Source organism: Elgaria multicarinata, chromosome 3, assembly GCF_023053635.1.
Source record: "Elgaria multicarinata webbii isolate HBS135686 ecotype San Diego chromosome 3, rElgMul1.1.pri, whole genome shotgun sequence".
Classification (NCBI taxonomy): Eukaryota; Metazoa; Chordata; class Lepidosauria; order Squamata; family Anguidae; genus Elgaria; species Elgaria multicarinata.
In genome coordinates, this window is record NC_086173.1 from 144,130,918 (window position 1) to 144,143,057 (window position 12,140).

Sequence of the window (12,140 nt, forward strand, 5' to 3'; positions counted from 1 at the left end):
TAAGAGCTTTAAACTGAAATATGCTGGGGGGGGGGGGTAGGGGGGTTTCCAGCCCTTTGCCTTTGGCCCTGACCACCACTGGAACGTGAGACAGGGCTGGATTAAGACATGCTAAGATCCCAAGCCATTTTAAGATTCAGAGGTCCCATGCTATAAAAATAAAGAAAAAACGGTGTATTATATAGGAAAGGTAATTAAAGGGTACCACCCAGTTAAGGGGTGCTTGCAGTTAACAGTACTAGATAGCCTTTTCTGAAGATGTGTATAAAAGGATAAAGTAACTTGATTTGAACTTCTTTTAAACTGGTTTTAGCATGTTTATTGCCTCCAATGCTAAAAGCTGTGTTGCTACGCTTTCTCAATATAAGGCAACTCTGCTGTAAGTCACACCAGACCTTCCAACATATTTAAACTAAAGTGATTTCATTTTAGTTATCTTACAACTTCGTTCTCTCCAGCACATTTAGAAGCCCTTCATAGTGTGAAGCCCTAAGCCACGGTTTATTTGGCTTGTTCCTAAATCCGGCACTGCCCTGAGAGCTTCTCCAAACGGAAATTTGGCTTGCAGTCCGAAAAAGGTTCCCCAACCCTGGTGTAGAACAACTGTTCTCAACCCTGCTGTGTTAACCACCTGCCTTCTTCCCCATTTCTCTGTCCGTCCAGCTCTCTGCCTGGTGCTGGGCTGCATGATATTCCCAGATGGTTGGGATTCAGAGACCGTCAGGGACATGTGTGGGGAGAAGACGGGGAAATACTCGCTGGGCGACTGCTCTGTGCGCTGGGCTTACATCCTAGCCATCATCGGCATCTTGAATGCCCTCATCCTCTCCTTCCTGGCCTTTGTCCTCGGCAACCGGCAGAACGACCTGCTTCACGAGGAGCTGAAAACAGAGAACAAAGGTGAGTGCTGCCCCCCCCATCCCCACAAACATTGACGTGACAGAGCCTCCGGCTGCCCTCCCCACATGCTCCTCAGAGGCGGTTAATGAGCTATCAGGGCTCCATAGGTTAGAAAGAGTAGGCTTCCAGAGAAATAACCACTCTAGGCTGCCTTTATGCTCTCCTGAACACAGAATCCATGCTTTGATGTGAGGCGGTCTAGAAAACCGCATGATGCGTTTCAGCATTTAACACACAACTGGGGAGCTGTCATAGAACCCTGGGGAATGGGACTTCCTTGTGGGTAAAAGAATGAGTTTCTAATCCTCATGGTTAGGGGGCTGCCAGCAGTAGCCACCTGGATAAGCAGACACGGCGTTTTTGCTGTGCCGGGGTGGCGGTGGCGAATTTTGATGCAGCAGCAAAAGCACAGGGTTCCCGGCGGCTAGGCCTGCTCCCTGCCCTGTGCCCGGGTGGATGGCGACCAAACAGAGGTCGCCATCCACCTGGCCACGCCTCCGCTGTGGCTCCGGAACTAGGACAGATGGCAGATGCGCCACACTTGCCTCGCTCCGGAGAAAAAGGTCAGGGTAAGTCCCTGACTGTTTTGCTTGGCAGTTTTGTGGGAAAGCCCTGCGATGGCTGCGAGGTGGCTGCTGCTTCATATAATCGATGTGGCGTCACTGTGCAACAACACCCCCCCATGGCTTTCAGTACATATAGACAGCCCCTAGGACTGAGGAGCCTCGTGTGGCGCAGAGCGGTAAAGCAGCAGTTTCTGCAGCTGAAACTCTCCCCACGGCCTGAGTTCGATCCCAGCGGAAGCTGGTTTCAGGCAGCCGGCTCGGGTCGACTCAGCCTTCCATCCTCCCGAGGTCGGTAAAATGTGTACCCAGTTAGCTGGGGGGAAAGGGAATAACGGCCGGGGAAGGCAACGGCAAACCAGCCCGCTATAAGGCCTGCCAAGAAAACGTCAGCGAAAGCTGGCGTCCCTCCAAGAGTCAGTGATGACTCAGTGCTTGCACGAGAGGTTCCTTTCCCTTCCTTTTCTAGGACTGAGGCTTAGGCTGCATTGTTTCAACATAGTTGGAAACTAGAGGGACTTTGGGTGGAGCTTTCCTCCCCATAGGACCCCAGTCGTGAGGCTGCACCTGCTGCCTGAGGCAGTGGCTTCACTCTGCCTAACGCTACAGAAGTTTGTGCTTTTAATTTATTTGTTTTTATATTGTGTCTAATTAAGTATGTTTTTTGTTTTTAATCTGTGTTTTACTCTTAGCTACATTGAGCGGCATTTTCAACCAGAAAGGCAGGATATAAAATAAATATATACATGCATGCAGAAAGGTAGGGCCAGCCCTGCTGTAGGCCTAAGACAGGGATGGGCAAGTCATGGTCCTCCAGATGTTGCTGGAGTGCAGCTCCCTTTATCCCTCACCAGAAGGCTGACTTGACGGCACAGCACTGGTGCCGCGTCCCCTCAAAACCCTGCGCTTTCGCTCCACTGGGGTTGCGCTGGGTAAACCGTGGTATAGAAATGCAATACATACATACATAAATAAATAATAAATAGTCCTCATGGCAAGGAGAGAGCACAGGGCATATGCCCCCCCATCCCTCCCTGGCTTCCCCCCTTATCCCCTGTAAAACACAAAGGGCTCCTCTTCGAAGAGAAACCTTTCTCCCCATGCCGGAGGCAGTACGGGGCATTCTCATGGCCATTCGGCTTGTCAGCCCTCCCCCTCCTCCTCCCCCGGCTTCCGATGATCAATAGGAGGCTGCCTTCCGCCCAGGAACGCCCTCAGAGTGGCTCTGAGTGAGGACAGACCAGCAGAAGAGCCAGGCTGACCCCGCTCTGGCTGGAAAAGTCAGTGTAAGTTCTCGACTTTTCAGCTGCGCATCTTTGCCTCTTTGCCCCGGAGTGGCTTCGATTCTGCGGCTGTGTCATATAACTGACGCAGCACGGATTTGGAGCTGCCTTGGGGCAAAGACAACATCAAGACAGCCCCCAGGATAGCCAATGGTGAGGAATTGTGGGAGTTGCAATCCAACAACCTCTGGAGGGCTACAAATTGGCCACCCCCTGTTCTAAGAGCACCTTCCTCACCCTGTCCATGACCAATCTTGTAAAGATTAGCACTCATCAGGATTACCAATCCACCCCATGAGACTGACAGAAGTTTTTGTGTATGAAAGGTGTTTTGTTAAACTGATTACAAAATGGTAATAGAATCACAGAATAGTAGAGTTGGAAGGGGCCTAGAAGGTTGTATATATTCCACACATCCCAAAGGTTGCTGCACAAGTTGGGAAATTGATATCTGGCACAAAATTCACCATGCTGAGAAATGCTTTCCTTTTTTTTCCTTTTCTTTCCTTTTGTTTTCAAACACAAACTTTTCTGCCTCTTGTGGCTGTAGGGAACCTTGAAAACCTATAGGCAGTGGCTGATGACATCTCAGAAGACTGCAGTGAGTGTGAAGAAGTCCCCCCCCACCTCACTCATACACACACTCACACCCAACATGAAACCATCTACACAGCATTCTACCTATAAAAAGCAGAAGGAGATTGATGCAAAATAAGCAAGCAGAGGCATGTTTGTTTAATCTGTATGCTCTATTCAGATCACAGAACTGGCCTTTTTCTAGTGCGGTGGGGATGTAGACTTTTTATTGTTGGGTGCAGAGCATATACACCTTAGCCTTCAAAAAGTGAAGCACCGAATTCCTCAAATAGAAACAGATTGCATGTCAGTTTCATCAGACACTTCTCCCACCCTGGAGTGGGGGAATATCTCCTGCAAGGAACTTGCGGGGAGGAAGAAGTTGCCCCATTATAGCTTTGTGCCATCCCAGAACTGTAGTGATGAAGGTGCGTGTGTCCTCTTCTCACACACCTGCTGCAGCTAGAAAGACAAATACCGTATTTCTTTGATTGTAAGACACACACTAATTTCAGTACCACCAACAGAAAAAAAAAACCCTAAGACACACCCGCGATTCTAAGATGCACCCCATTTTTAGAGATGTTTATATAGGGGGAAAAGTGTGTCTTAGAATCGAAGAAATAGGGTAGATGCATCTTTCTATGGAGGATAAGGCTGTCAATGGCTACTAGTCATGATGGTTATGCTCTGCTTCCAGGACTCCAGGTAACAGTCCTCTGAACGCCAGTCGTTGGAGAACATGAGCAGAAGGGTGCTGTTGCAGTCATGGGCTGCTTGTGGAACCTGGTTGGCCACAGCGGGAGCAGAATGCTGGGTTAGATTGACCCTTGGTCTGATCTAGCATGGCCCTTCTTATGTTTTCATACATGCAGGAGGACGGTAGGGGGCTGGAACAGCTCTGCATTGGTGCAGGAGCAGGGCCCTCCACAGAGCACGCACACAGCCCAGTGTTGAACCTCTTTCAGCCCAAGGGCTGAGCTCCATTTCGGAAAAGCTCTCAGGGGCCATCTTCCAGTGGTGGGTGTGGCCAAAGGCAAAAGGGGGCGGGCCTAAAATACCAGCATATTGCAGCTTGAAGTTCTTACTGCCAGGAAATAAGCCTCAGAAGGGGGTAGGTCAACCTTTTAGACTGGGGGAGGGGGAACTGCCCCATAGTCCTGGAAATCACCAGACAACCAGCAGTCAGGGGAATGGGGGTGGCATTCTGGGGAATCCCACCGGGAAAGGTGGGGACCCCAAACAGGCCAGATTGGCCCGTGGGCCGAAGGCTCTGCACACCTGCTCTTAAAGGAGAGGAGTTCAAATCTAAACCAGGTGATGGGAAAGTTTGCATCAGCCTGCACATGTATTTATGTATGACATTGCCACAGGGTCTCCCTGACAAGACCAAGAGTGGCTTTCAGCAAGGGTGCGGCCTCTTGTGGCGTAGTGGTGAGCATGTCAGCTTAGGGTCGGGGAGACCCAGGTTCAACTCTCCACACAGGCGTGAAGCTCACTGGGTGACTATCGGTCAGGCATCGTCTCTCAGCCTCAGAGGGGGAAATGGAGCCACGTCCTGCCTTTGCTTATGCTGCTGCCCCTGGCCTTGATGAGACTTGAATAGAAGCCAAGGAAGCCGAAGGTGCCTAATTGGAAATGTAATTAATCAGAATAAATCTCCTGGCCTCTGGGTTTTGTCCATCTGTTTAAATTAAGAAAAGGCAGCCACGCCAGCAAGAACCCAAATGCTGGAGCAGCAGGAAACGATGTTGGGAGAGAACCAAGAGCCAAGCAAATCCCTCCCCCACACCTCTTGTTGAAGTGCAGAGAAAAACACAGATTCCTTTCTCAGCCTATCTGGAGCTGAAGGAACGTGCCTGTCCTCACCTATAACTCACCTATCCTCTTCCCAGGTTGGCTGCAGGAAGAAAGATTTTGGTCGTCATTTGGATAACCTGATAGCCCGTAGAAGTAAGAACCTTACCAGGCCTCATCCAAATCATTAAGCCATACTCAGCCACATGTTAGGTTTTTGAAATTCCCATGAACCCTTTCTCCCCACCCCCAAACAAAATAGCACAAAATCCAGTCTTACTGTTGCCAGTTTTTTTGACCAGTGCCTCCCGCCATGCCTTCAATGGCAGTTCAATTTGCAGTGATTAGTTGGAGATAATGCTTTGCAAAGCTTCAGCTCCCAACTCCTGCAGATCCAGTTGTTATTAAAGTAAGAATTACACAAGCTGGTTGAAGAGTTGGCAGCCTCATCCATTCTACTTGTAACGGATTTTAGGCAGCAGTGGAGAGAGTCGTCTTGCCACTGATAGGGTGAGCATATGGAAAGGAGGACAGGACTCCTGTATCTTTAACGGTTGTATAGAAAAGGGTATTTCAGCAGGTAGGCATGCGGCACCTGGTGGAATTCCCTCTTCGTCACAACAGTTAAAACTACAGGAGCCCTGCCCTCTTTTGTATCTGGTCATGCTAGGCAGGGCTCCTGCAGCTTCAACTGTTGTGATGAAGAGGGAATTCCACCAGGTGCTGCATGCATAGAAATGGCACCTGCTGAAATTCCCTTTTCTGTACAACTGTTAAAGATACAGGAGCCCTGTTCTCCTTACCATATGGTTACCCTAGCCACTGGGCTCCCTTAAAGGCAACCCAGCAGATATGCACTCCAGTGCTAGAAGGAGAGACAGAATTTTTTAAAAAAAACACTAAATAGCATTAAATAAGAGAGAAGAAAATGCATAATGAAACAATGACACACTGCTGAAATGAATGGCAGGGATTGCTTTGCTGCTGTTGCTCCCTTTTTTCAAAGGGCTTGATGCCCACCCCCGTTCTGGAGTTGTAGAACAAAGGAGGTCCTCAACCATAAAGTATTAAAAGGCCCCTAAATGAAAACAAGGATTGCCGTTCATGTCATAGGCAGCATCCAAGGAGTACCTGGAACATGTGCTCAGTCATGTTCCACATGGCCATCAGAATTAGCAAGGAAGCTATTGAGTGGGGGAAGTACATCCACAGCCTCAACACAATGCTAGGGAACCAGAGTTTAATCCTGATTTTTCTCTTTTTTATATTTTCAACAGATTTTGTTGGCACTGCGGTAAGTTCTTTGTGTTTGTGTGGCCTAGTCTGTCCTACCCCTGTTAGTGGAGACCTAGTCTAGTTCTGTCATGTCCCTGTTCACATGTGCATATTGTGTTTGTTAGGAAGACATTCTGTTCCTGTTTGTCTAGTTCTTCTTAGAGAGAAAGAGAGAGAATGTGAGAGTGCGTGTGAGAGAGAGCATGCGAGTGTGATTAGTCCTGTCATGTCCTTATTTACATGTGTGCATTTGTGTTAGGACATAATGCTAGCATTTGTCTAGTCCTGAGAGAGAGAGAGAGAGAGAGAGAGAGAGAGAGAGAGAGAGAGAGAGAGAGAGAGAGAGAGAGAGTACATACCTATATGCATCTATGTCTCAGGCCTTCTCAACTCCTGCCTGCCCATCTCCTCTGTCTGGGGAAATGGCAAGTTTTTTGAACAGTGTTTGAAACCCTTGTTTCCCTTGGTCACTCATGCTCAGCCAACACTAATTAACTAATCTAGCCCAGGGACCATCATCCAACATAGTTGCAGTTTACAGGTCCCAGTGCCTCCTATTCAGACATCCAAGTAATCAGGGGCCAGTCCCTGGCTTTTACAGCATGGAGAAGCTAGACTAGTCCTTCCCCAACCTGGTGCCCCCCAGATGTTCTGGACTGCCCTCAACATCCAGCTGTCCTCTGCCCCCGTCGAAATGTCCATACATTTGGTGGAATGTTGGAAAGGGGATCCTATGCGTATATAGCTGAACACACTTAAGCTCTCCACGTAACCAGAAACATCGTGCATGTTGCATCTCTTTCTGACATTCTACCAAGTGCAATTTGGAGGGGCAGGTCTGGCGGGAATGATCCTGTTCCCACCTCTAGACCTACGGTATGGGGGGATAGGGAGGGCATAGTTGTTTTGTCTTTCAAGAGGGCACGATTAGGGTGAGGATGCAGAACTGGCCCCCGTCAAGGGAATCAGATGGGCTAGCTCAGGATAAGTTAGTCCTCAGCGGGAGGTAACAGGCTGGTAGAATGGCCGATGTGCTTAGGTGGCCAAGCACTGAGGTGGCATCCCATAGGAAAAGGGGACAATCTCACACTCTGAACAGTCCAAACAGGAAAAACCTGACAGGGGCCTTCCTGATGTTTTGGACTTCAGTTCCTATCAGCCCCAGCTGGCACAGCCAATTGTCAGGGATGATGAGAGGAGGGCATTGTATTGGGGAGGCTGCCCTAGCCTCTTCATGTGACTGGCAGAAGATCACATAAAATTAGCAAATATGAACATGCACAAATGTGCTGTCCACAGATTTCAGATTTTCTTGATGCAGAATGGGTTATATGGATGCAGAATTTTCGCTGTTCACCCCACCTCACCCCTGTGCAGTGTATACACAGCACTGCCTATCCCCAACGGTTGTGCAATCTTGTCTAGAGCACTCATACATTGCTGACACTATCCATTTTCTTCTCCACAGAGGATATAATGTAGAAGAGGCAGGTGGGCCCCACTCTAAATTGGTACCTGGACTGGACTCTCTCATCCTGCCCTGCCCACCTCCCTCACTGCCTTTCCTTTTCTGCTGCCAACCGGGGAAAACCACCTGACCCCAAAGTTGCAGAATTTGCGGACCTTACCTGCGCGCCACTTCCGGAGACGCATCCATCCCTCATGATTCGCCGGCTTTGGCTCCTGCCCCCTCTGCTGACTGATGGACAGAAGATTGACGCAGATAATCCTACCCACCTTAAACGTACCGCTATGGGGGAAAGGAAACATGCACACTCCTGTTTTGCGCTGAAAAGGAACGACATCCCTGGAATTTTAAACATGTTCTTTCCAACGGGATTCCAAGCTTTCCAGGAAAAGCTTCCAGTATTCCCCACCTCCCACCCTTCTTCCCAAGAGCTGGTGCCCAAATGCTACTGCTGCCACAGACTATGCCAGGGCCATCTCTTTGCCGCCTCTTTCCCCATTTTTAACCTTTCAGCAACTTTGACCATCCTTCTGCCCATCCAGGGCTACCCAGCACCTGAGACTGGCCCATTTGATACTTTTGTGTGTAAATTAAATCGTCTCTGAACAGGGTACGGTGAGCCCGAATCCCCTTCCCCGTGGGGATTTCAGCCACCAGAACTTTGCATTCTCCACTCATTCTGCCCAGGTAATGGAGCCGTACCTTGAAGCATCCAGAGAAAGGGAAGGGGGAGGGCCCCGGCCATGTGGCTTTTCTCTGCTCGCCGTTGGGGTGCTACACAATCTCAGCCTGCAGGGTGATTCCTCTAACACTGAATGTAAGCCTCGGCCAGGCCCCACGAGTGTGACGAGAGCAAGCAGAGGAAGGAGCCCGGCCTGAGGCAATGGTGGGAGCCAGACCTTCTTCTGGCCTGCTGGCGGGGCTAATGCCGTGCTAGGCCGTGGCCACAGCTCAGTTCCGAGGCTCGTGCCAAAAACCATTTCCCTCAGATGTGTGGTGCTTCTTCTCCTTGAGCGGAAGCAACATTGCAACATGGGGAAACATGGGTGAAGGCAGGAAACAGGACAGAATAGGATTCACCTCCACTTCTTGGGATACAGCCTTCTAGGCAAGCAAGGGGATGTGGGCCTTGTGGGTGCCCTCCCTCCTTCTGCCAGAATTTGCTTTCTTGGTATCCTGAGTTGTGGGCTAAGTGTCATGAGAGACAAATGTCAGCAAAGGACCTATTCCGCCCCCCCCCCGAACTGTCCCTCCACCCCCATTCGCACTCCCACACTCTCAATAAGCCTGAGAACTGGGGCAGAAAGGCGTTGTCCCAAACGTTTGGACAAGTGGGCCCCCTCCAGACAGCACTGCAGCAGCTATGCCAGCCCCCACAGTTTGATCAGATTATGGAGACAGTTCCACAGGGGCAACCATTTTGCCTCGCCCAGTACAACTATCCAAGGCTAGAAATGCGTCGCTGCCACCGCCACTTAAATCAAAACTAGGCTTCAGGCCAGAAGTAGGCTTCAAGCCACCTACCAGTTGAATCGGAAGTAGGCTTTGTACCAGAGAGTTTCAGACTGAACAAAGTGGTGTAACGTGGCACGGTGGATACAGACACCAGTTCAGCCTGTGCAAAGCCAACCCCCTCTTCCTTTCTCACAGCTCCCACCAGCAGCAGCTATTGACATTATAAAGCCAGGGTGACCATAAAGCAAGCAACAGCCCCAGGAACACCTTTCCTCTCAGCTGAAGAGGACCAAGGGCCTGAAAACGCAGAGAGAATCTACTTCAGAGACAGGCGTAGCCAGAAAGGGGTGGTGGAGGAGGAGGAGGAGGAGGAGAAGAAAGGGAGGCCAGATAACAGAAAGAGAAGCCAGAAGGGAAAGCAGAGACAGCCTAAGACATTTTGGTGCCGGAGACAGAAAATCCAAATGGCATCCTGCATGGTAGTAAAAATATAAACTGAATAGTTGACAATTACCTGCCCTTTAACGGGACTCCAAAATCCATTGCTTGAGGGTGCTTGCCCCATCCTTCCTAACGGTAGGGCTGATCTTGAGAACTGGGCCAAAAGCCTGAACCGCCAAATGAGGGGAGTCCATGGGCCAAACCAACAAGGCATACTTTAGCATTAAGGGCCAAAAACCATACTATAGCATTAAGGACTGGGGGTTACAACAGAAGGCAGAGATCACCCACCATATAGTAGTAGCTGAATGGGGTGGGTGGGTGGGGTGGATTTGAATCAGGACTGACTCTGTGGGTGGGTTTACCTGATGAAGGTGCTACTTGCCCCACAACGGGAAATGATCTCCCACAGGGTAAATAGCAAGGAAATGATAGGTGGAATCCTGGCTGGATTCTTTCACATACACACAGCTGCTCTTAAAACTGTTTAAAGATCCAGTTAAGAACACATTTAGTTTGTCCCAGAAGGAAGCCCGTTAAGGATTGATAAAATAGAGTGCTTCATCAGTGTGGGAGGCCTAGCACACCACAGTGATTGTAGCACAGTCACTTCACGATATTTGCCAAACTGAAACACTAAGGGGCCACCCAGAAGTTGCCAATGAGTCTGAGGGTTGCACGACTGTGTCTCTTGAAGTTCAAGTCCACTGACAACCCACTGCCAAGTGCGGTGGTGCAACTCAAAGGTGCCAAGGGAATTTGGTAGTTCACTGAGGTACTGAAAGCCTCTGTGGGGAGGAAACCTCCCACCTCCTTAAAATCGCAGCCAATTTATGAGAAGTGAAGAAAGACCAAAAAATAAATGCAATCTCAACTGCAGAGCCCACTCAGGAGGGCCCTCCAAATGCAGCAGGACTGGGTTACCGCACTTTGAAGTGAAGTAAAATAATACTACCATCTAAAGAGGGGCCCACCCCGCAAGACTGTGAAATCTAGTCTAAAATGATGTGATTGTACCACCGGCCACAGCTTTGATATATTTTCTTGGGAGTCGTTTACATTAAACCTAGTGAGACTAACTTCAGAGTGAACACAGACAGGATTACGCTCTAAAGCTCTGTAACATCAGGGAATCATTATCAAGAGAAAAATAAAAATAAAATTAGCCAAATTAGATCAAAGCTTTCCCACCATGTAGGCCCGGGCACAACCCTGAAGCATTCACAGATCTCAGTGCCACCTTCCTGTCAGTCATTCTAGGAAAGTCCCAAATATCTTGGTAAAGGATTAAGCAGCTTGGAATGAAGGAATAAAACTAGCCTGCAACTCCACCAGCCAACAGGGCTCTTCAATTTACCGTGAGCCACTGGAGCAAGATTACCCTGCATTTGTTGGTAGCCGGGGGACGGGGGGGTGGAGTACGTGTACATGTGAAGCAACATGTTCTGGAGAAATGGCATTGCTCTTGATGGAAATGGCAAGACTGATGGGGAAGGGAATACAGTAGCTGTAATATATATCTGTATTTTAGTACAAAAAAAAAAAAAAGTTTGATACAGTGTTTCACAAAACCTTAACTGGAAAACATAAAATTCAAGATGGATTGGATTGGACCTGAACCCTGTCGCATCAATGGAAAGGAATGGATGTGTTCTGCCTTGGGATTTGGGAATAGGAAGTGTTGGTATTAACTGCTTACTAGCCTTTGCAAGCACCTCTTTAATCCCATGGATTTGGGAGGGGAGGGGGACATTTGGAAATATGTCAAATTCGTGTGTGTGTGTGTGTGCGTGTGGGTCAGAGAGAATATATGCATGTGAGTGAGTGGGAGTGAAAATGAATATATGCTTGATCAGAGCTGGCAGCATAATGCCTCTTGAAGGGGGCTGCATGAGGAAATCCCTCGGCCCCCACAGGGACATTTTAGGAGGATGACACAACTGGTACATTGTGTCCTGATTTAATTGAGTATATCACTGAGCCTACAACTTTAGAGTGCATTTATTAATTGCCACCACTCAACCGGGTTTCACCAATATCGTAGCAACAGTCAAAATGGAATTTGAGATGTAACCACTTCAGAAACTGGTTATTTCACCATGCACATAGATCCACACAGCCTACATTCTTGCTATGGCTATTGACAATAATTGGCATTGTGTAAATTGGCATTTAAGGCAGGGATTGTAAAAACATGCATCTGTAAGTATTTTCAGTTCTCCATAGGTTTTATTGTGATACTGATGAAATTTACATGATGAGTAAGGAGGGGAAATATTGTTAGGAATCCTGGAGGTGCAATATATCTCTGGGCACAGATTACATATTGCTCCTCTCTATAGAGTCTTGTGGATGGAGTACAGGTCCACTATGTTAGCTTAA

General features: G+C 48.7%; 1 protein-coding gene across 1 annotated transcript in view; it reads left to right on the top strand.

Moving 5' to 3' along the window:
• The window catches only part of LHFPL4 (LHFPL tetraspan subfamily member 4), a 58,289-nt gene extending 48,223 nt beyond the window's left edge, over window positions 1-10,066 (top strand). The window contains exons 2-4 of the mRNA XM_063122121.1: window positions 664-900; window positions 6,397-6,413; window positions 7,863-10,066. Coding sequence (XP_062978191.1) covers window positions 664-900; window positions 6,397-6,413; window positions 7,863-7,871 — 263 coding nt within the window. The 3' untranslated portion in view covers window positions 7,872-10,066. The remainder of the gene's footprint in view (window positions 1-663; window positions 901-6,396; window positions 6,414-7,862) is intronic.
• The last annotated feature ends 2,074 nt before the right edge of the window (window positions 10,067-12,140 follow it).